General features: G+C 41.1%; 3 protein-coding genes across 4 annotated transcripts; 2 read left to right on the forward strand and 1 right to left on the reverse strand.

Annotated features, from left to right (window-relative positions):
* Positions 1–417: 417 nt before the first annotated feature.
* On the reverse strand, positions 418–4,096 carry kctd2 (potassium channel tetramerization domain containing 2). Its single transcript, XM_087784007.1, has 6 exons — positions 3,477–4,096; positions 3,077–3,185; positions 2,905–2,996; positions 2,738–2,833; positions 2,536–2,661; positions 418–2,444 (listed from the first exon to the last, which is right to left on the reverse strand). The coding sequence occupies exons 1-6, from the start codon at positions 3,819–3,821 to the stop codon at positions 2,415–2,417; spliced, it is 798 nt and encodes a 265-aa protein (XP_087640133.1). The 5' UTR covers positions 3,822–4,096; the 3' UTR covers positions 418–2,414.
* Positions 4,097–4,696: 600 nt separating this feature from the next.
* On the forward strand, positions 4,697–11,719 carry tubgcp2 (tubulin gamma complex component 2). The gene is made up of 18 exons (XM_087784003.1): positions 4,697–4,772; positions 5,354–5,514; positions 5,596–5,721; positions 5,795–5,971; positions 6,136–6,295; positions 6,364–6,571; positions 6,649–6,848; positions 6,957–7,146; positions 7,209–7,354; positions 7,418–7,598; positions 7,669–7,849; positions 8,169–8,341; positions 8,803–8,931; positions 8,994–9,114; positions 9,180–9,323; positions 9,908–10,003; positions 11,206–11,369; positions 11,476–11,719. Exons 2-18 carry the CDS (start codon positions 5,365–5,367, stop codon positions 11,549–11,551), a joined length of 2,622 nt encoding a protein of 873 aa, XP_087640129.1. The 5' UTR covers positions 4,697–4,772; positions 5,354–5,364; the 3' UTR covers positions 11,552–11,719.
* Positions 11,720–12,251: 532 nt separating this feature from the next.
* On the forward strand, positions 12,252–23,189 carry adam8b (ADAM metallopeptidase domain 8b). 2 transcript variants are annotated; one of them, XM_087784004.1, is made up of 23 exons: positions 12,252–12,367; positions 12,834–12,937; positions 13,948–14,018; positions 16,260–16,332; positions 17,144–17,220; positions 17,416–17,608; positions 17,764–17,829; positions 18,226–18,288; positions 18,353–18,522; positions 18,583–18,664; positions 18,731–18,873; positions 19,161–19,347; positions 19,538–19,627; positions 19,715–19,913; positions 20,047–20,149; positions 20,279–20,444; positions 20,699–20,779; positions 20,844–20,928; positions 21,165–21,285; positions 21,361–21,514; positions 21,583–21,621; positions 21,690–21,746; positions 22,467–23,189. In XM_087784004.1, exons 1-23 carry the CDS (start codon positions 12,343–12,345, stop codon positions 22,623–22,625), a joined length of 2,508 nt encoding a protein of 835 aa, XP_087640130.1. In that variant the 5' UTR covers positions 12,252–12,342; the 3' UTR covers positions 22,626–23,189. The 2 variants fall into 2 exon arrangements, with proteins under 2 accessions (XP_087640130.1, XP_087640132.1); XM_087784006.1 differs by having other exon boundaries at positions 21,696–21,746.
* The last annotated feature ends 631 nt before the right edge of the window (positions 23,190–23,820 follow it).

Here is a 23,820-nt window from a genome sequence, read left to right on the forward strand (position 1 = left end):
ACATATGGCTATTCAAACTTAGATTTAATTTGCAATAAAAAATATATTAAAACTGTTTTGGCAATATGCAAACAACTCCTGACTAGATCTTAATGGTCAGAAAAAAACAATGGAAGCCAAACAGAATTTTAGTTCTTGGATTCACCATAATTCCAAAAGCCTTTTTACAAAGATTGTGTATTTGACTGTCATGTTTTTACCACCATTTCTTTGTCAAGAAACACAAATCCAGACTATCATCGACAGATCCTGGTCAGGAACCACTGACAGGGCCAGATCAGATCCCACTGGGCCCACAAACGTACAGTTAAGTGCTTTAAATGTTGATCACAAACATTTTGATTAATGAGGCCTTGAGCATGCACCTCAGCGAAGGGAAGTCAACCGAAGCCTCAGACATCGTCGTCCCTCCTGTCCTTTATTTTTTTCAAGTTATAAGAGGCGACTTTTTCATTAGACGAGGGGAACAACTGTGCACAACACAGGTCAAAGGCACAACACAGGTCACAGACGGAGGGAAACGACCCCCCGAGAGCCTCAGAACCTCGTCTCAAAACAGGTCTGGAGGATTAAGCAGACTGGGATTGATAAGAGAACTGCTTCGAAGGGGAAACTCAACGAGAGGAATTTACAGTCTGAGCTCAAGCAGCCGCATGAGAAAATACACTTTGATTTTAATGCAGTTTTCTTTTGTTCATGCTAAACATCTTTATACAAAGGGGGGTACAGGTTGTGGTTGGATTTAGAACCAGGCTGCAGAAGTGTCGTATTCTGTCAGATATGTCTGAACAATAATTATAATTTGGAAATGTCTGGTGTCAAATATTTAGAAATAACTCTACACAAAGTCATAGCTGTATGATATAGCCTGTGTCCACACTAATTCATTAGTTTATCTTTAAATCTTTTAACAAGTATAAATATCTTTATATTCATCATATTCTTTTTACATCTACCAATTCAATTATTCTTGATTAATTTCTAGTACTATTAGTTTCTGACAAGTATATTTCGACTCCTCATAGTTAATATTTTGTATGGTTAAAACTAAATAAAGTTTAATAACTTTTTTTAAATGAAGACTTTTATAAGGATTCTTTTGCATTGTTTTCATGTGATCTTTCATATGCAATGAGGCTCAATAGATGGGATTCAATAAACAGTAAAGTAGACAAGGTCTGACTGTAATCCAAACATGTTTTGGGGCGAAACTTGAGAAAAAAAATAGTAACTGATGCTACAAAGGCTGCAATTAAAATTACATTAGAGTTTGAAAACGATGTATCGGAGTGATCAAGAACTCCTCGATGGAATAGACTCGGATTTTACGAGTCTCCTGAAAGATATGTTGTTTTTTTGAGATGAGGGAGTAGGAAATATTTGAACAAATAAGCGTTGTATAACAGGATTATGAACTGTATTGATTTGTATGACAGCACATTATTGGATCTAATGACATGCTTCAAAAAATAACCGAGATGTTAGAGCTAAAAATTGAAAATGATATACATTTAATTAGGAAATATATGTTTATATTTGCAGCTCTTTAGCAATTCTTATTTTTTTATTCCAACATCAAAACAAAAATAAAATCTTGGAAATGAACAAAAACAAGTAATTCAAGTGAACATGCAGCTGGAGTGAAATCTCAGGTGAGGAAATGGAGCCACACAGACACAAAGAAAACTAAAACTTCTGGGGGGATCTGATGTTTAGGTGGGAATCTCCTCCGCAGTGGATATGTGACTACATCGTTACTTGAACCGTTGCATTCATTGTTACGTCAGATAAAAGGTTCCTCACACGCTGGAAACATGGACACAACGTGTTTTCATAGGAGTGAAACAATCCAGACTTTGAGATTAAATAGATCCAGAAAAGAAGAAACAGTTGTTTTTCCCCCCATACAGGTTGAATCTGATGGTCAAAGTTGTAGAACAAGAAATGATGCGGAAGGTCAGCAAATGCCTCTTTGGACATCCCAGCATGGTTTTAGAATCCCTCAAATCCAGACCACGGGAAACAGAACATTAGTTTTTCCTTTCAGATTCCTGAGGAGATAATCTACTAAGAGCCAAAGATGATGATGATGATGATGATGATAACCATGATGAAGGAGATGATAATGACGATAAGCTCCATTCAGCCCTCCGCTGAGAAGGAAGGCAAGGCCTGCAATTGTTGAAAAACTGACCACCAGGAAGAAGTGACGAGGATCGACTTCTTTTTACAACTGCTTGAAATGATGCACTGCCAAACGTCAGAGGAGTGACGGTTGATGTTCAGGGGTTCCATTTACTCCTGCTGACTTGAAGTTAAACAGGAGCATGGGGGGGGCGGGGTGGGGGTAGTGAACATGTGGACTCAAACCAGGCAGGAAGTTGACCGTTACAGTGGTCAAGGTCAGGACTTCCTCACATCCTTGAGCCTCGTTCCTGTAGGATCTGTTAAAATAGAAAGTTGAAAGGGTATTTGAGGTTCATTCAAGTGTTTGGGAATGAAAACATTGAAATAAAAAATGGCAGGAGGACCCACCTTGGCCTTCTCTGTAGGCTCGATGACAATGCCGTTAGTGGAGTTGTTCAGTTCCCGAGAAACAACACACAAGAACTCTGCCTGGTCCTCATTCCCATAGTTATACGAGGAGCCGATGCTTATGAGCTAGAATGTGAAATGCAAGAACGTGAAACAGAATCGGTCATTAACGTTCCAACATTTTAAAAACCCACAACTTTACCTGTTCAAACTTCCATCCATCTGACATGGTGGAAACCATTTGCGTGAGTTCCTCTTCTTGACACTGAAGAACTCTGTACACATGCTTCACCGGACCCTGAGGGACACCATCATTGATCATCAGGAGGTCCTGCTTGCGTTTGTGTCAACCCCTCATTAATGTCTCACCTGGGATGTCCGGTTTTCATTGTCCCGTATCCTCTCCTTCACCAGCCTCACCAGTGAAGCGATGTTGTAGAACTCGGCTTCCTCCAGAACGCCTTGAAAGAAATGATTGAAGAGTTTGTCTCAGCAATGTTGAATAACAAGCGGCAAGATGAGACATGTTTCTGACGTTTACCTTCCTCCGCCAGATTTTTATCCATGATAAGTTTCCCATGTCGCAGATAGTTGAGGATCGGACCAAAGTACATGGGGTCTCTGTCAATCAAATAGGCGCCCGTTTCGTCCTAAATAAGATGGTAGTCAGAGTGAGGTGTGGGGTTTTGCAGGGAGGTCGTCATTCCCATGATGCAGTTGGTTTAAAGAAAAGGAAATTGACCCTCAAAAATAGTCAGGTCTGATTTTTATAATGTTGTCTGTACATCAATGGCATAGATATTTAGAAAGGAATTAAGTCATGTATGAAAGTTTAAGACATATGGATTGCAAAGGATACATTAAAAAACATTAAATCGTTTAAAGGAATGTCAGAATATCAATTTCACTTTAGACACATGACGATTTACTTCAGTCCTCACCTTGTCGGAGTCCAAGTCCGGGTCTTCCTGACAGAGTCTGAACAGGAAGGATTTGGGGTCCCTGCACAGCGTCTGTTTGGTCGTGATAAAGTAGGTGCCACCGACATTAAGTCTGACCCAGCGTGAGCCCGGCTTCTCTGCTTGTTCGGACGGTGATCCGGGGCTTCCTCGCACTGGGAACCCGAGCCCCGGTCGAGCTCCACTGCCACCGGGGCTGAGCTGGCCTGCCCGGGGAGGGACCATCAGGGTCGGGGACGCCAGGCGCGCCGAGCCGCGGACGTCACGGTGCTCCGGCTGCTCTTTAGCGCTGGTTCCACTCGGATCCACGACGTGCAACTCGGCCATGTTTCTGCTAATAGTTAACGGTTAAGTTAGCTCACGATCCGCTGCAGGATTCCTCTCGGTTGGCTCGTAAACACGGAGCAGATATTTTTGAGGGCCGTAGAAGCGGGCATCAGGGCGTTAGCTGCTCTCTGACACCGCCGCCGCTTCCACCGACCGACACTGACGCTCGTACGAAACTACAGACGGAGGAGAGAGACTCGCTGCATCGCTATTACTCGATTCTCCTGGACATCAATTTCCTCCTTGTCTACTCAAACCTTCATTAGAAGACAACACTTCCGGGTTGTAACGTGATTACTGTTTACTTCCGATGTGTCATGAGCTTTCAAAATAAAGGTCGTTAACGTGCACCACGTACGATACACACGGACGTACACGCATATCTGTCCATCGAAAGGAAATATATAATTCTTCAATAAAATAATAATAATAATAATACGATTATTTTTCACAAGTCTAGCAGGCCTGCGTCTGCACACTATTTTCCAGAGCAATGAGTGCTGGTTCAATTCCCGAGGAGCTGGTACAAAGACGTCACTTGTTTGAAAGTGTTTACTCAGCAAATATGCACAGACGATGGCACGGAAGTGTGGAAAAGGGTCAGAGAGGCCGTGAATATGAGGCGATACTGCGGAATGTGAAGGAAAGACATCTTTTGAATACACAATTCCCATAAAATAAATTCACTGGTATTTTTTGTTTATTCCCCACATATATATTATTACACTGTCTTTTTCTGTCATACAAATTATTAAACTTCATAATATTATTTACTTGATCGTCGTTACATTAGTGTGAACCTTATGAACTTTATTACACTGTGGCAGTGTTGTACGTGGCCACCAGAGGTCAGTGTTGTTTTTACCCTGTCGTGCCGAAGAAGAGTTTGAGCATGGCGGGCTCCTCTCTGCTGAACGTCTAATGTTATTTCCATCTTTAAACTTCTCACAGGTACAGTATGTGTGTAGTGTCGGGACAGATATTAATCGTCGTATAATCTCGTATATCTTCTACATGCTATAACGCGCCGTGATGTTTGATTTGAAGACTGTTAATAAATATCCTCAACTAATGACAGGACGTAGCGCTATAGTTAGCTTTGCTAGCAAGATCTTCTCTGGTGACGCTTCATGCTCAAGAACACGTTTAAAATGACGTGCGTTTCTTATTTTACCTTTTAAAAATGACAAAAGTACATAGGTGTGTACGATTTTACACGTTGTCGTAGCATCGTCATTCGACCTTATTTGTCTCGGTTAACTAGAATTTCAGCACCTTGGATAGTGAAGTGCCCTTAAAATATATGTAGGAGGACAGTTAACGGGGTTTACATCTGACTACATTGAAAAATAGCATTTTTACTTTTGTCTTTTCAGGTTGACTTGAAATCCAATGTTTCTTATACACTCATCATTGTAAGATTTGCATGAGCTCATATGCTTTATTAAATATATTTAATCTTGTGTTTACATGTATACCTTTGGATGCATTACATTAAACTTGTTGCTGAAGTTTTTCATATATTTTCAAAGCCTGCCCAGTCATGAGCGAATTCAGGATTTACCATGATGTCAACGAACTACTCAGCCTTCTTCACATTCGTGGAGGTGATGGAGCTGAGGGTTACATTGATCTGCTGCAGAAACACCGGACACCATATGTCACCACGGCTGTCTCTGCCCACAGCGCCAAGGTAGTAAGAAAATTCTTTGATGTGAGATGTTTAAAAAAAAAAACACGTCGGCAAATGTGAGCCTTTTATTTCCTCTGTCAGGTCAAACTGGCTGAGTATTCCAAAACCCCTGAAGACTTCCTGAGAAAATATGAGGAACTTAAGTCTAAAAACAGAAACTTGGACCCCCTGGTCTACCTGCTCTCCAAACTCTGTGAGGATAAAGAGGTAACTATTGAAAATATTTCAGTATAACTAGTTCTAATCCACAGTAGATAATTATTTCTTTCCCAATTGTCAGATGCTCCAGTTTTTACAGCAGAATGCCAAAGACCGGTCCGAGGCATCTGCTAATGCCACTTCAACCACGACCAGTAGCTTCACAATTCCACAGACCAGCAGCAAGATGTCTATGCAGGAACTGGATGAACTGAGAAAGAAGCTGGACAACATGACAGCCAGCTCTAATGCTCCATTGGTGAACTTTTGATTCTCTCCTAATGACTTTTTCTGTCTACATTTTTAAATTCATATTTATGAATATAATTTCATTTTATTCTAAAAACATCAGTTTGGATATTTGATGAATGTTTTCATAGTTATATTAACAGCTAATGCATCACATTTTTATGTTGCTTCTAGCCTGCAGAGGTTACCAGGAAAATGCTGAGGGACAAACACAACAAGAAGAACCCGACACAGCCCAACCCTGTTTTTCCTCCATGGGTGTACGACCGCCCAGCCCTCCTTGGAGACTTCATCACTGGAACTGTCGCAGCTGTGGAACCAGCTGTGGCCGTTGGTGCGTTGATGTGTAGTGAAATCTGGATCCTTTCACTGGACAACGTGATGATTTCAGTGTGGTTGCAGGTACGATGCCGTTGCCTGCGCAGGAACAAGCTCTCGTGGATGACCTCTTGTTTGTTCTGATCGGGGTGGACGGGAGAGACATCACAGCTCAGCCAGTACTGGGCCGACAAAACCGCTCGTTTATCGTCGACCCTACTCTTGACATGTCAATTAAGGAACTTGTGAACAGGATCTTGCCGGTGGCGTCGTACTACTCTACCATCACACGGTGAGTCCTTGTCCTAATCACATCTCCCTTGTGTAACTGTATATCAAATGTCAACTCATGTTCTTTGTGTGGTCCAGGTTTATTGAGGAGAAGTCGTCCTTTGAGTATGGTCAGGTGAACCACGCACTGACTGCTGCCATGAGAACCCTGATGAAGGAGTACCTGATCCTCATCACTCAGCTGGAGCATCTGCAGCGCCAGGGTCTCTTGTCCCTCCAGAAGCTCTGGTTCTACATCCAGCCCACCATGAGAACCATGGAGATTCTGGCCTCGATTGGTATGAATTTGAGATTGACCAATTATCAAGAGAAAAAGGGACAGATGGAGAGAGGGATGAGAAAGAGTATAATTTAATGCTGATGTCAGTCCTCTCCTCTGCTCTCAGCATCCTCTGTGGACAAAGGTGACTGCATGGGCGGCTCCACGCTCAGTCTTCTCCATGATCGAACCTTCAACTATACTGGTGACAGTCAGGCTCAAGAGCTTTGCCTTTACCTCACTAAGGCAGCCAGCGTTCCATATTTTGAAATCCTAGAGAAGTGGATTTACAGAGGAATCATCAAGGATCCATACAGGTGAAGATGTCAATATATGTGCTTGTTTTTTGAAGATATTGCTGATGTGCCTTTGTTTTTAGTGAGTTCATGGTTGAGGAGCACGAGTTGCAGAAAGAAAAGATTCAAGAAGATTATAATGACAAGTACTGGGACCAGCGCTACACTATTGTGCAACATCGCATCCCCTCCTTCTTGCAGAAAATGGCAGACAAAATACTGAGCACTGGTAGGAATTCAGATTGACAATTGTGGTTCTGCTGCTAAGTTACCCGTGCATGTCACCACTTAGGAAAATACCTGAACGTGGTTCGGGAGTGCGGTCGAGACGTCACATGCCCTGACGCTAAAGAGGTTCTTTACACGCTCAAGGAGCGAGCATACGTGGAGCAGATTGAAAAAGCCTTCAATTATGCCAGCAAGGTTCTACTGGACTTTCTTTTGGAGGAGAAGGAGCTGGTCTCAAGGCTGAGGTTACAACTATAAGAATCTTAACGGCTAAATAAAACTCTTTCAAATGATTATTATCCCTTCTGTCTCCAGGTCCATCAAACACTATTTCCTGATGGACAAGGGCGACTTCTTTGTCCACTTCATGGACCTGACGGAGGACGAGCTGCAGAAACCAGTAGATGATATCGTTCCTCCACGACTGGAGGCGCTACTGGAGCTCGCTCTCAGGATGAGCACGGCCAACACTGATCCATTCAAAGACGACCTGAAGGTAAGACTCGTGTGCATGATCATACAGATTGTTTGATCTATTATGAATAGTCTTTCTGATTTCGTTAAGGTCAACGGCAACCACAAATAAATCAGCTTATTTTGTTTCTAAAACACAAATCCGCTTTCTGATTGCATTTGATACACTCCCCACATTTTTGATTTATGACAACATTGTGTCATGTTAGCTTCAACTTTAGAAACGTGTACGTTTTTGTCTTGTCGCTCTGTTTCTATGATCTGCAATTGACCACAGATCCTCCTGAGATTAACTTTCTTGTATTTTTGTTATGTTTGTTTCTTTTTTCTGCATTACCTAGATCGACCTGATGCCACATGATGTCATCACTCAGCTGCTCCGAGTTCTGGCCATCGAGACCAAGCAGGAGAAGTCCATCATCAACTCTGAGCCCACAGATGTTGCTCTCAGTGGCCTAGAAGCCTTTTCCTTCGACTACATTGTCAAGTGGCCTCTCTCACTAATCATTAACAGGTAGTTACTGAATCACTCTCGCCTATTATTTAATGCTAACCCTGTCGTGTTGTGGAAAGTTTTAGATGTCGGACATGCAAGAAATGCAGTGACTTAATGATTAGTTAGAGCTGCTGAAAGAGGCTATTTTTGATTTTGGGGAGATCATCTCCATTTCATGGTTGTGCTATTTTGAGATTTTAACGTGTCTGTTGACATATGTTTACAGACGTCTGTGTGTATCTTTGTGTGACTTCACGTTTTTGGATTTATTTAGGTGCCGCACAATGGCTGCCTTGGTGTTTGGTTCTGTTTTTCTGTTGCTAATTTTGTGTTTTATCTTGTTTCATTATTCTACTTAGTTGTGTTTACAACACTTGCAAAACATTTCTGATTCTGATTGGACTATATGAGAGTACCTCTGTATGTGTGTTGTAACTTTCTGTGCGTTTGTGTCTAATGGATCATGTCTCTTGTGGCAGGAAAGCCTTGACCAGATACCAGATGCTCTTCAGACACTTGTTCTCCTGCAAACATGTCGAGCGTCTGCTGTGTAACGTCTGGATCAGCAACAAGGATTCCAAACAGTATTCCTTGCATTCTGCTAAATGGTGAGCAGCTCCTTCCCTCTTTGTTTTTCTCTCAGTTTACTAACAACGCTTCTCACCTACAGGTTTTCTGCAGCCTTCGCTCTCCGTCAGCGCATGCTTAACTTTGTGCAGAACATCCAGTACTACATGATGTTCGAGGTGATGGAGCCCACGTGGCATGTCATGGAGAAGAACCTGAAGACGGTAGATCCCCACTGTACCTTTTGTTTGCCTTCAAGATGCTAATCTTACATTTCCTTCTCACTCAGGCCTCCAACATAGACGACGTGCTCTGCCATCATACCAGCTTCCTGGACAACTGTCTGAAGGACTGCATGCTGACTAATCCTGAGTTGTTGCGCATCTTCTCCAAACTCATGTCCGTCTGTGTCATGTTCACCAGCTGCATGCAGGTTTGTCCACATCTCATCAGCTTAACTTTCACAAATAATTTAAGGTTATAAAAAAACAACACAAGTTTATTCCTTTATTTACCATTCAAAAATTCCATCCGACAGGAAATAGGAATTTACTTTCCTCCTCTTATGTCTTTTACTTGATAAGTTGGCAGTTGTTGTGTTTTAAAACTAATCAGAAAGCTTGGCTTGCATGCGTTTCCTTTTGAGACTTGCCCGGAAGAGTGCTTGATGAAGGATGGAGAACTTGACATGTTTTTAAAGAAAGGGGGGCTTTGGTCAACTTAATTATGAACCACCATTTGACACTATATTGTTAAGGGTGGTTTCTGTACCTCCCAAGTTTTAGATGGTGTTTATATACATATATATGGATGGATGTAGTAATAACCAATAATTACAGTACCCCATCAAAGGATGTCATGTTTTCATTAGCAACAAAACGAGAATGGAAATAAAGAAACTTATCATGAACAAGTTATCTGACATGGTCGCCCGAGTTAAACCAGAGAATATCTTCAGTTGATTTCTTTGTTTGTTTTTTTTTCCTGCAAGTGATGTTTATCTTTCATGGTTTTCAGCAATTTACTCAAAGTTTGAGGTTGGAACGACTTTCCAGAGAAAACGGAGCGAGCGAGCAGGTGGAAGAGGCGCCAAGAAAGAAGACGGTCACAAAGGTAGAAATACATCAATGAAACCACCTGAGAAATTCATGTTAAATACTTCAAGAATGATCTAAAACTATCATAATTCTTAAAAGTATTGTAAATATTGTTTTAGTGATCATGAGGCAACCGGGCCACAAAGACAGTCTAGGACTGTTTAAATGAAGACATTGTTGGAGAGACGTTGGTTCACATGGTTGTTAAAAAACAAGAAAGCTTCTCTACAGTGAGAGCCTGTTGGCTCGTACAAGAGTTCAGTCTGGCTGCTTCAATGATGCTTTGTTACTAAATGACACAGATCGTTTTTTAATAGGAGTTCCTTTAAACCTGTAACATAAAAGATGATACACATGTGACCCTTTGACTGTGTTTGTGTGGCCAGATCAGGGTTAAACCAGAAAACTGATGATGGGAGAAAAACATCAATTTTATTTTGCTATTTATTACAAGCCCTCCACAAATTATAACTTGTTAAAGCTTCAAACTTTTTCTCCTCACCAAGTCAACACAAATAAAACAAACTTTTTTTTTGAGATAAGGAAGAAGGAAAACCTACATGTGCCAGTGAAAAGAAAACGTGTGTAAGCATGCAAACACATTCCACAGTCAAATCCTGTGTTGTGTTGGCGACACTGGCAATAAATGTTTTCTGATTCTGATATGAAATGATGATGATAATGAAAATCAAGCAGATTGAGTGCATGAATGCTCCTCTCCAGATGCAACACTAATAGACTAGACTCAGGGACTCATTCCTTCATCGTGCTATGAGGCTGTATAAGATAGAAATACATTAAGGAAACCACCTAAGAAATTCATGTTAAATACTATAAGAATGATCTAAAATTATCATAATTCTAAATCAAGATATTGTAAATATTGTTTTGTTGATGATCCTGGCGAAGCAAAGTATTACTGCGGTGTGTTAATTATTTGTAAGGATCATTTATAATTTGAAAATAATATCTCTTAACTCCACGAGGCTGATATTCTTGTAACATTTTCATGTTCATTTGTTGTACAATAATAATGGGTGTTTCCATGATAATGTAGCAGTTTCTTCATGAAAGAGGAAGTTGTAATTTCTCTTGACATCTTATGTGTTTCTTAATGGACCTTATTAAAGCCTGTTTATTAATAGTTTGTGTGTGTGTAGCCAACTTCCACATTATTTTACTTCTTGATTGTACATAGTTTTGTTTTTGTCTCCGCAGTTCTCTACTGAACACATGGACACGCCGTTGTCCAACGTGGCCTTGGAGACCACCATCAGCAAGTTTGACAGCAACTTCAGCTTGTTGCTCCTGGACCTGCTGGACAAGCTCAGCATCTACAGCACCAACGATTGTGAGCACAGCATGATCAGCATCATCTACAGGTAACATCGCTGATGAATACATTCAAACATGTATAGGGAGATAACAACGCTCAAGATATTTTATCTTTAGTTCTATATTCTTCTTCTGAACTTTCTCAATTCACAGACTGGACTTCAACGGCTTCTACACCGAGCGTCTGGAGCGAATGGCCATAGAGAGAAGTCAGAAAGCATCAGCGTGAAAAAAAAGATCTTACTCCCGTCTTATAGAAGCAACTTTGGTCCTAAAATGTGTATATAATGTGTAACTTGCAATGTTCATATGTCATATCAATGTCATAAATGATGCATCTCCTGTGTATGTTTGTATGAATCTGCATTAAAACAAGAATAAATATTGCAGCACTGGACACGGTCAATTGACCTGAATCATTTGTTTTGTTTTAGCTAAATATATTTAAAATTATTGTGTAACTTATTGTCTAACTTAATTGTATAATATATATTAATTTGCTTCCGATGATTCCTTAGTTTTTTTTCCTTCTCTAGTATATGACTAATCAGGGTGTGTATCATGTGGGAGACTTTGCACCGGATCTTGATGCTAATAGACTTCAAAATAAAACGTGTGACAAACGCTTTTATTTTTAAACAATTAACATAGCCCGTTGTATTAGTTAATTTATCTTAACCCTTTTCATTTCTTTATTCTAGCCTCGAAAATAACACTTTAAACGCCTATAACGCCTGTTTCTAAACATGTTAAACCTCATTCGTTTCTCTTTTTTCGCTTTGTTGAAAACTTTTTTTCAATATACAATTTCCCTGTGTCGAGACGTAAGCGCATAGTTGGAGTAAATGAACAACGTAAGTCGTTTTTTTCTTCTTGAATTAATGTGGCAAACTTCACCGGAAACTGCGTGCGCGCTCGTTCCTCTTGACGGCTCCGCGGGCGGCGCTTGACCGGAGGATCCGTGACTTTCTCGCTCGACGTGAGCGACTCTGAGCAGAAGCGCTCTTTCTAAGAAGCGACATGCGGCTGCTGTGGATCTCACTGGGTGAGTTAACGCTGATGTTACAATGCTTTGAATGGGTTTGCTTTATTCAGAATAGTGTGGAAAGTAGAAGTTTATCATGTGGGTTTGGCTTCATCAGTTCTTCCCACGCACAAAAAAACAATAATGTCCTGTATTGTCTTCTTTTTTTTTAAATTTCGTGAGGAAAAAATTAATATGTCATTAATAAGTTTTCAAGTTGAACTTGACGAGTGTTATAAAGTTATACTGAGTTGTTATTGAAGAATAAAACATGTTCTCTACCTCAACTATTTCTCCTTTTGATAATTAAAGAGGAACTTCTTGCGTCAGTATACATTTCCTCTGTTGAAATATACGTTATTTTATTTAAATATATTTTTTTATATATATATATATATATATATTTTAAGTAAAATTGTGATATAATTGACCATGATTTAGAATATAACTTGTGTGTGTCTTATCTTGTGTGGATATGGTGATGCAGTGGGTTTGGTGCAGACCTCAGCCTTGTTGTCAAACGTGGAGAGATATGATGTCTTCACACCTCAGAGACATCCAGTGAGAAGGAGGAGGAGCCTCGAGGACCAGGTGACCTCACCTCACCTTTCAAACACAGCTCTAGACACAGGAATGTTTCCACTTGATTGAAGTTCTGATCCAGGCCGATGAGTCGATGACCGAGCAGGGCCGGAGAAGTGACTCGTCCATGACTCACCAACTTCAAGACCCTTCTGGGGCACACTTACCGGGATAACAATTTCTTATCAGTGACACCAGAGCTCATGTTTTTCACTTGATAGAACGTTGTGAAATAATAATTACAGAAATGCATGATGGGCTGATTTCTTCAACTTGTTTTTATAAAAAGAGAAGTTTGAAAAAAAACCAAAATGTTCCACAAATTTTCTGGAACAGTGAGTAATTTTTATTATTTTATGGTTTTGGAATCAGGAACTCATTTTTCATGCAATATTAATGAAAAAAACGACAACGATCTTGTGTTTGTCTACACAAAGTACAGTTGTTACTCACTTCCAATCATTTTTTTTTATATTCATATTTGCTGGCATGAGTGAAACGTAAAATTGAATCTAGCACCTTAACTTTGCTCCCATTTTATGCCATAGACGGCTAGAGATCCAGTCTGTTCCATGATAACCTTGACAAAGAAACGCCTATTGTTTTCTCATTTGCAAGGTTATTTTGTGAAGATTTGTACACTTTTGAACATTGATTTTCACTTGAAATCAATCTTTTGCTGCCGGTTACAATGTCAAAAAAACATCCATTTTTATTACAATGAAAGGATAACGGCTAACATCTAAACTATATTTGAGTAAAATTATTATACATTTAATTTGTAATGTTTACCTTAAATAAAAATAAATTGTTGGTATGTACCTCACAAATGTATTGAATTATACTTTTCAAATATATGTTTTATTTTTGCTATGTGGATTTCCTTTAACAAAAAAAAAATGCATCTTCCACATGATCTTTAGAATGTTTTTGCTAAATTCTTCACGGCAATATGTTGAAATTCCTAAGTTTGCATAATCAAAGAGACCGCAAACAATGTCTTATTGTGTTTTCCGCAGCATCCTGATCATGTGAAATACAAGATGGATATCAAAGGAAATACATTCCTGCTTCATCTAGAAAAAAACAGGTACTTGATGCAGACACACACACACATGTGTCTTAAGAAGATATGGAGCTGGACAGAAACTTTGAGGCGACTGGGCTTCAAGGACAGTCTAAGACTGTTTAAATGAAGACATTGTTGGAGAGACGTTGGTTCACATGGTTGTTAAGGAACAAGAAAGCTTCTCTACAGTGAGAGAACGCCTGTTGGCTCATACAAGAGTTCAGTCTGGCTGCTTCAATGATGCTTTGTTACTAAAGTGTTGATGACACTGATTGGTTTTTTAGGACTTCCTTTAAACCTGTAACATAAAAGATGATACACATGTGACCCTTTGACTGTGTTTGTGTGGCCATCATGAGGTCAGGGTAAAACCAGAAAACTGATGATAATTAATTTATTGTATTTTGTAACCTTTTGCTATTTATTACTAGTCCTGCACAAATTATAACTTGTTAGAGCTTCACACGTTTTTCTCCTCACTTAGTTAACACAAATAAATCAAACTTTAAAAAAAATTATAATTATGAAGGAAAACGTACATGTGCCAGTGAAAAGAAAACATGTGTAAGCATGCAAACACATTCCACAGACAAATCTGTGTTGTTTGATGCTTTATATAATATAATGATACATAAAAATATGTTGAGATCGGTGCAGGCAATTAAATGTAAACTATGCTTCTTAACTGAATATCTTCAATCAACAACAATAGGAACAACAACTGCAGATGCAGTGATTACTATAGCTGAATAAATAACTGACACAATGATACGCACACTAGGTTTTTATGCAGATTCAACTTGTGGGCCAGATCCATAGGACTGGCTCGTTCACCGCTATGTAATGAATGTTTTATCAAAAAGCAGAGAAAACTAGTTTCACCGATCTGCAACACTTTTCCTTGGTTTTCGGCAAAGGTTACTTCTTAACTGTAAGCATAGAATATTTCAACATTTTAATAGAAGTGCGGAATCATTTATAGCATATTTAGTATATATAACATTATGTATCTGTTTCATCTTCTTGCCCAACGTTCAACAGGAAACATGGTTGAGGGATTGACGGCTGGACATCCTTCCGAAAGTCCGGGCCTCAGGAGATATTGGTTGAACAGCTCTGCCTTATCTATTTGAAAACATTCTTATAGCCCCATAACTTTTGTTGCAACAGTAGCGTTGGCATCATGTTTGCGTTATCAAGTCAAGTCAAGTTCTTTTATTGTCAAATATGCATGTATTAAGACATACAGCCTAAATTAAATTGTCGTCCTCTCTGACCCACAATGCAAAACATGAATATGGTTGAAAGGACTTAACATCAGACATTTAACACTTAAAACAATTAAAGTCTTAACAATTAAAGACTTAAACAGACATTAATTAAGACATTTAAAAAAAATAAAAATAATAAAAAACCAACAAAATGAACTAAATAATCAACAAACTTAAATAATAAACAGAATAAAAACAAAAAACAAAGTTAATGCACAGGTAGTGCAGGCAGAGGTGAGATTGATGGTAGGACAGGGAGGGAGTTGAGTCTCCTGACAGCCTGCTGGAAAAAGCCATTATTATGACCACACGGAAATATCTTTGGCTCTGCTTTATCAAAGACTTTTACATTCATGCTTAGAACGAGGAGTCACAGCTTTTCTAGACGGTTGTTTTCCATGATTTATATCTGAGGTCTGTTGTAAGCTGCTACATCAAGAGATTCTTTCAATTCTTATCGAGTGAAACTGTGTATTTTCAGTTTGACTCGATGAAGGGCCCGAGGAATGATTTCGGAGAAGACAGAATTTCCTAAGAACAAGTCGCTCAAGCAAAGAATGATTCAGTCATTGAGAACCTGACTGTGACAGGAAGCCTCTAATTTGATAAGAGTAGTTAATTCTTAGCTTATCCTTCAGAAGCAGAGTTAAATTTAGCTTATCTCAATCGTGCCTTTTTAATATTAAACAGCATTGAACTGTTAAACAGTGGCGTTGTGTTGCCGTGGAATGGAGCCCGTCCAAACGAAACAGCAGTGGATCAGGACTCGACCCCTGTGGGTAGAACCGCACAATGCTGGTGTTGTCGGGATGTTTCCCTCGCATTCAATCGAACAGATCCTGCCTCTGGGTCTCATTGGTTTGGCTGCTTCCTCAGAATAACTGCGAGTCTGAGATCCTTATCGGGGTCTGACGAGAGGCCTGTGAGCGAGAACGTGATTTAGGTTTTCTGTTGAAAAGTCTCTAACAATTTCTCTTAACATTTTCTGTAGGAATCTTCTCGGCAGCAACTTTACTGAAACTCACTATTCAGAGGACGGAGAACGAGTGACGTCATCACAGCAGGTCAGACTGAATTCAAGCTGATTCTTCTCTGAACACGTTCCAACGCTTCCCAGAACCGTTTATTAGACCTTTTGTCTAAAATCAGACCTGCATTATTTTATTATGATTCATTTCCCATGTGGCTCATTTCTGTGCGTCTTTAATCCATTGTTGTAAAAAATTATGATATTCTTGTTAAATGTTAAATGGGTTTGTTATTAATTCTCTTTGGCGATTGAATAACATCTAAGTACATTTACTATAGTCTACACTTGGGAAATACAATATAACTTTTTCAAAACAGGAAATCTTTCTTGTTTTCAGTCTGATAAAACCGATTGCAGATCAAAGTGATTTATTCTCAGAACAACTTCTGTACAGCTCTGTGAAGAAGTGGCATCTTCCATGCAGGGAGTTTTGGGATCTCCAGGAAAATATTGTATTAAAAGCAGCATTCAAGAGAGAGGCTTGTTTTTCTGACTCATTCCATAATTGGTCAAAAAAAGTTATCTTTCCTTATTCCTTACTATAATGTTTTAACAGTATGATAGATGTGACTAATGTCATATCAAAGCAACTGTGACATTGATTTTTGTGCTATAACTTTAAAAAGAACGTTCAATTAAGCCTTTTCTTTAGCAGCCTATCCTTAGTTTGAGTGTCTCAAGTGTGATGGACGAGTCTCAAGGATCTCATGTCCCATTGTTGTTGTCACACTCAAATCTGTGTTAAACGGTTGTAACCTTGTGATGGCGTCAACATTTTCAACAAATTTACGAGTGAGAAAAGTGCAGGATGAAGCCTTGAAGTCTGACGTGTGAATGTGCTGCAGGATCACTGCTTCTATCACGGCCGCGTTGAGGGCGTGGAAGACTCGTCGGTCAGCGTCGGCATCTGTTCTGGTATCAGGTACGACCATCTCTGAGTGTTTCCTGTGAGTCATTTCCCTGTTTAGCTCGTCAGCTGCATGTTGTTTCATCAACCAGAGACACTCCCTGTCTTCTCGTTGTCCAGGAGTGACCAGAAAATATTCAAAAGTTGAAGAATATCAAACTGTTGCTTTTGGTGTTTTTAGTTAAACATTAAATGTATTTTGTGTGTCAGTGGATTTGTCAGAGTGACGAAGCAGGTTTACTTCATTGAGCCTCTGGGTCAGACTGACGATGACCTCCACGCAGTTTACAGACCTGAAGACCTGAAGGTCAGTGGAGGTCACAGCTGCAAGACCCGGGCCAGCCCACCTCCAGTCCAGGAGCAGAGCCCCCGGCTAGCTGCCCTCTTCAGGTCCAGATCCTGGGTGAGTGTTGAAGGCCCCCATATTTGATAGAAAATATGAAACGTTTAGGCAACTTTCCCAGGCCCTCTGAACGGAACAACAAAGAGGGCATTTAATAAAAAAAAGAAAAAAAAAGTTAGTTCTGTGTTTGATGAATTGTGGGTTTGATTTTGCAGAAGTCCAAACTGGCTACAAGTCAGCAGCTGTTTGTGGAGCTGGTGGTCGTGGTGGACAACGCCGAGGTGTGTCTTTTTCTCTCAAATATTTCGCACAAAAAAACCCAACATTAATAGTATTACTTAAGTGGAATTGATTTGATGCTTCCATTTTAATGCAAAACTAGATTGACAGCAAAAAAAAAAAAGGCTAATGACAAGTTGATCGGCTAGCTGGTTAAAACATGATAAAACCTGCAAAAAATCACTAGTTAGTCATTTAAAATGTATCACTTTAGTATAAATATAATAAGCTAAAGTTGCTAACACTGGTATCTACAAAGATATATTATGAATGATTTTTAATACATTTTGTTTTCTTTTGTTCTCCATTTCTTGGACAGCCTGAGAGTGTTCCAGGAAGATTGTTTCATCTGCTTTTGTATCCTCGCCTTTATTGTCCCGTTTTTATCTCCCTCTCAGTACAAACGATACGGACCGCAGACGAAGTCCCGGATCCTTTCGGTGGTGAATCATGTGGACAAGGTCAGTGAAACAATTGTGAGCTCGACTCGACGGGAAGTCGCTAAAACCTGTTGAAACGCTGCAGCTCTACCGACCTCTGAACGTCCGGGTGGTCCTGGTGGGTCTGGAGATCTGGAGCGACAAAGACCACATGGATGTAAACTACAACTCTGAGACCACCCTGGACAACTTCCTGCTGTGGCGTCAGTCCGACCTTCTGCAGAGGAGCAAACACGACACGGCCCAGTTCGTCACGTGAGTCTTAACAGAACCTTAAAAAAACGTTTAAATCCAACTGAGAGATTTTCTCCACAGGGCTCGAGACTTCGATAAAGACACAGTTGGTCTGGCAAACAAGTTTGCCATGTGCACTGAAAACTCTGGCGGAGTCAATCAGGTTCATCCGACATCCTCGCACCGCTGACCCCGGACCACCGTTCTGATTGTTGTTTCCCGCCTCCAGGACCACCACGACAGCCCGGTGGGTCTGGCCTCCACCATCGCTCACGAGATCGGACACAACTTGGGGTTGTCCCATGACACCGCCAACTGCGAGTGCTGGTCCTCCTCGGGGCATGGAAACTGTGTCATGGCTGACAAGCTGAGGTCAGGAAGTGACAAACGTCTGTGGTTTAGTCGTTTTTACTACGACGACAAACACGATTTGAAGCTTTTTTTTATTGTGTCATTTATTCTGTGTTCAGTTACACAAACAAAATGACAACCTGTTATTAGTTACTCTGTTCGACTAAGAATAAGAATATGATTAATATATATAATTACTAAAATGTATCTTAAAATTAGGGAAACATTCAGTACAATATTCCGGGTCGGTCCTCTACTTGGTTCTGATCCGATCACTGCAGGTGCTTCCTCTCGGCTTTCTTCCTCAGGACAGGGAATCAGGCGTTCCCAGAGCTCTTCAGCAGCTGCAGCATCTCCCAGCTCGCCGAGTTCCTGGAGAGAGCCCAACCGAACTGTCTTCAAAAACCAGCATCGGCTCGGAACATGGACCCCGGACCCCGCTGCGGGAACGCCATCCTGGACGACGGGGAAGAGTGTGACTGCGGGACTACAGAGGTAATATCTTGAGCATGATAATGATACATTAATAACTATGATAGTGTTCTGACAAAAACAGTGCTTTGAGACATTTTCTGTCTGTTAGTCACAGGAGTTACTACTTGATTGATAACTATTGGTTAGCTTTAATCATGGTCACATGACTTTAAGTGACCTGCAGGTGACCTTCATCTTCTCTGTCTCTCAGGAATGTGATAATCCATGTTGTGAAGCGTCCACTTGTCGTCTGACCGTGGGCTCTGAGTGTGCTCATGGGCAGTGCTGCGACAACTGTCAGGTAGTTCCACCTCCTTTAGCTTCAGAACTACATGATCCAGCACCTGATGACCTCTGGACACAACTGACCATATGTCTGGACCAACAGCTCCAAGAGATGGGAGGCTTGTGCAGGAAGGCGGCGGGCGACTGCGATCTGCCGGAATTCTGCACCGGAGCGTCGCCCGAATGTCCCGCGGACAGCTACGCCATGAACGGGAAACCCTGCTTCGAGGGGACGGAGGGGTTCTGCCACAACGGACGCTGTCCGACCCACCAGCACCACTGCTGGAGGCTGTTCGGAGCAGGTGAGTTGGGATGGGCCCCGAGGTTGATCCCTGAGGTACGCCAACCTTGATCAAAGCCAGTTTGGACAACTCTCAATTTTTTTGATTCTAAAATAAAGGTTTATTTTATTCTAAACAAACCTTTTCATCTCAGGAGCCAAGGTCGGACACGATCGTTGTTTCGATCTGAACAGACGAGGGGAAGAGGGAGCCAACTGTGGGCGGAGCCAACAAGGCTACGTGTCATGTTCACAAGCGTACGTAACAGAAATAAAAATGAAGAATTGCCTGCAGTTGTCATAATATCATGTGAATAACCACATAACGATAATATTATCGTTTTATAATCACTGAAAGTTTTACTCTAGAACACTTTGTGTTTCCAGGAATCTCAGATGTGGGTCAATATTCTGCGAAGCCGGCAGCGAGTCCATCACAGGCAAGCAGGCCGTCTACAGGGTGTCCGGGATGGAGTGTAAGCTGGCGGTGGACGAGGACAAGAACCGACGTCTGAACATGGTCCCGGCAGGAGCCAAGTGTGGAGACGACAAGGTGAATTGAATGATACACTTTTATAAATATAAATTAAATATCTCAGCAGTTCACAAAACAAGAAGAATATTTCATGCACATTAAGACATAAACAGACATACATGGTGAAAATAATGAGAAGAAAACAAGAGATAATGATAAAATAAACACAGTAATAAGGAAAATAATGATGAATATATCAACTACTAATTAACATTAGCACAAAAGTAGGGGTTATAAATACTCAAACATTATACTTACTCAACTCTGTGCAGGTGTGTGTCAACAACAGGTGTGTTGACGTGTCGGTGTACGGTCCAGTCGACGACTGCGCCAGGAAGTGTAACAACCACGGGGTGAGACAAGCACGAAGCTTCATCGTGAGACCTGAAGTAACTGTGTGTGTGTGTGTGTGTTCAGGTGTGTAACCACAAGAGGGAGTGTCACTGTGAGCCGGGCTGGGCGCCGCCACACTGCAGCACTCAGTACGTCAACCCCAACCAAGGTGAGACGATCTTCTAGTCTCTCAAATGACACTTTAGTCTGACTGAAGATCAGAAAAGCCTTCACTACTAGGACTAGCACCTCAGAGTCTGAAGCTTCTTGATCCAGTGATAATCAGTCGCTGGGATGCACGAGGACTGTGGACACGCTAGGACAGGAAGCTGATGATTAAACAGGAGAGAATCAGCGTGTCTGAGTCTTCACCAACAATAAACAACGTTCCGCTTGTGTGTTCAGGCCACAGCGAGGTCATCGCCGGCGTCTGTGCGTCTCTCTCCATCCTCCTCGTCATCACCCTGGTGATCGGCGGCCTGATGTGCAGCCAGAGGAACAAAGTGGACGATTTCCCACCTAGAAGGTATAGACAACCCCCCCCCTCCACTCATCTTCACCCCACTGTTATGTTGTGTAACTAACAAAGAGTTGTGTGCAGGAAAGTCCATTCCGGTCGCGAAAAATTCAACCAGACTTTCCAGGAGCCCGCCTCCAAAGCCCGACCTGAGATCAGCCTTCCGACGTTCATGACCACGACGGCGACTCAAGCCTGCACGCCACTGATGTCCAGCTCACGCAGACCTGCTCCTCTGGTACCACACACACTCGCTCACTCACACACACACACGACCTGCTGCTAAAAACTATAGTTTCATTCCAGCCCCTGAAGAAAACCTCTTCCAATGTACCAGTAGAGCAGGTGAGATGAGGCATGAGAGAAAAATGTGTCACAATATGTGGATTCATCAACGTTGACTCTCTGTCCAGCTGCAGATGCAACCTCAACCTCCATCCAAACCTTTACCTCCTTTTGGTCAGACACTGGTGAGTTTTCTTTACATATTAACACTCGTTAGACTTCCAAACTTTAATAAATGTCAATAAAAATACAGTCAATAATAAAATATTTTTTATTTTGGTGCAGGATGAGGTGAGAACACATGCGGAAAAATACTACTTCTATGTGTATATATATATACACACATTTATTTAGTTTTACAGTTTAATTTTAGTTAATTATAAATTTTAACTTTTAGTTATTTGTACATTTGAACTTTTTTTAAACTATTTTATTTGTATTTATATCTATTAACTATCAATTACTAGTCTGTAAATATCACTATGCGGTTTTTGTTTTAGGACTTTTATCATCTGTAATATTTGAGAGTTTTTATAGCGACTCAAAATTATTAAAGTGACTTTAAAAAATGTATATATATATATATATATATATTGATGGCAGACTTGGCGCGTGAGTGCAGCCTACTCCCATCAGTATGTGTGAATGGCTGTGACCCTGGTCTAGAAAGGCGCTATATAAATAGACATTATTATGATTATGATTATATTATTATATATATATATATATATAATATTATTATATATATATATATATATAATATTATTATATATTATTTTTCCACCTTCGTTTGGCAATGGCCCCTCATAACATCAGCTGTATAAAAATAACCCACCACCGGGTTGGAGGGTCTTGTGTGATGTTACTCTGTGTTAAGTCTGAGTCGACCTTATTTTTCTCTTCAGGCTCCAGCCATAAAACCTCCTGCACCTGCATCACATCCTGGCTCACCTCCAGTACCGCCCCTGAAACCAAGTCCACCAGGTTTCCATCAGAGTTGCCCCCCGGTACCACCGGTCAAGCCCAGTCCTCAGAAGAGGCCGCCGGTTACCAGACTCACTTGAAGGACCGTTGGAGGTCACAGGCAGGTTTTCCTTCAGCGAGGAGTGGACTCTCGAGTGGGCGCTGACTCACCGGGCGTCTGGGTCAGTGGTCAGCTGAAGCTCCGCCCACAGACTTTGATATGACTTGGTTCCACGCCTGGAGCTGTGAAATGACTTGTTTTAGGGCTAAAACTATTCTGAAGAAGGTCCTTGACTAGAGGACTAGAGGACCGAGACCAGGAGGTCTGGGGAACTGCACGCAGACGAGGGATTTGTGCCCTGAAAAAATGCACTTTACTGTCTAAAACTAAAAAACGAGGCTCATATAGTCACATGTTGCTGGTGATTGTTACAGCGCCGCCCTGTGGAAGGGACAAGAGACACTTTATTGATCCCTCACTCGTGAACTAGACCTTCAGATAGAAAATATTCCCCTTCTTAAAAGCACTTTCCCCAACAATTGAACATCTTTTTCTACATGACTCGAACCGTTTTTTTCCAAAGGAAGTTTGAGACGTGATGACGTCACAACAGGTGGCGAATACAAAGCTTATTCGTGCAATAAAATCTCTTGTGGAGTCTTGAGTCAGAATCTGTGGATTAGATCTTGGTGGAATGTGGGCCAGAACCTCCCAGGAGTTGTGATTCATCCTCCGAGCAGCCGATGGATCATCTTACATCCGGGCCTGGTTTCACTGGAGGAGTTCAGGGGCGTGAGTTCTGGAGTCCAGAAGTCGAGCTCCTCCCGCTGGTTCTGTTCGGGTGGAGGTACCGAAGTGTGTCAAAGGTCGAGGTAGATCTTGTCATGGCTTAATGCTCGAACCTAATCCTGATAAATCACTGCACAGTCATGAGAGGCAGGACTGAGTCTGGACCTCCTGACCAATCGCTCACGAGGAAACACTGGACCTTTGTCCAAAGATTCTTGCTGACTCAGCTTCATCAAGACCGGCTAACAATGGAAACAGTTTAATTCCTATAGTCTAGATTAAGAGACAAAAGAACATTTTTTGAACAAAAAAATCAATTATCTAGTCGTTCAACGGATGTGTTCACGCTAGTTACCACTGGAGGGCGCCAACCCTAACTGAAGGCGATCACTCGGATCAGTTCAGTGTTTTCATCTTGAACCTTTTGAATGGAAGTTAACGTGTCATCGGACTTTGAATTTTCTTTTATGACTGAGTTTTTACAGCATTAAATTGTTTCAGTGTAA

The sequence above is a fragment of the Callionymus lyra genome, chromosome 2 (assembly GCF_982586985.1).
Source record: "Callionymus lyra chromosome 2, fCalLyr1.hap1.1, whole genome shotgun sequence".
In the NCBI taxonomy this organism is placed as follows: domain Eukaryota; kingdom Metazoa; phylum Chordata; class Actinopteri; order Syngnathiformes; family Callionymidae; genus Callionymus; species Callionymus lyra.

Bases quoted from the DNA above. Each gene is read 5' to 3' on its own strand.
- kctd2 (XM_087784007.1), bottom strand. From the start codon at position 3,821: ATGGCCGAGTTGCACGTCGTGGATCCGAGTGGAACCAGCGCTAAAGAG. The intron at 3,186-3,476 runs GTGAGGACTGAA...CATCTTATTTAG, and splicing joins CGGACTTGGACTCCGACAAG to GACGAAACGGGCGCCTATTT. The intron at 2,445-2,535 runs GTGGGTCCTCCT...CTATTTTAACAG, and splicing joins AGCCTACAGAGAAGGCCAAG to ATCCTACAGGAACGAGGCTC.
- tubgcp2 (XM_087784003.1), top strand. From the start codon at position 5,365: ATGAGCGAATTCAGGATTTACCATGATGTCAACGAACTACTCAGCCTT. The intron at 6,572-6,648 runs GTGAGTCCTTGT...TGTGTGGTCCAG, and splicing joins TACTACTCTACCATCACACG to GTTTATTGAGGAGAAGTCGT. The intron at 6,849-6,956 runs GTATGAATTTGA...CTCTGCTCTCAG, and splicing joins GGAGATTCTGGCCTCGATTG to CATCCTCTGTGGACAAAGGT.
- adam8b (XM_087784004.1), top strand. From the start codon at position 12,343: ATGCGGCTGCTGTGGATCTCACTGG. The intron at 18,289-18,352 runs GTCAGTGAAACA...GAAACGCTGCAG, and splicing joins TGGTGAATCATGTGGACAAG to CTCTACCGACCTCTGAACGT. The intron at 18,665-18,730 runs GTTCATCCGACA...TCCCGCCTCCAG, and splicing joins ACTCTGGCGGAGTCAATCAG to GACCACCACGACAGCCCGGT.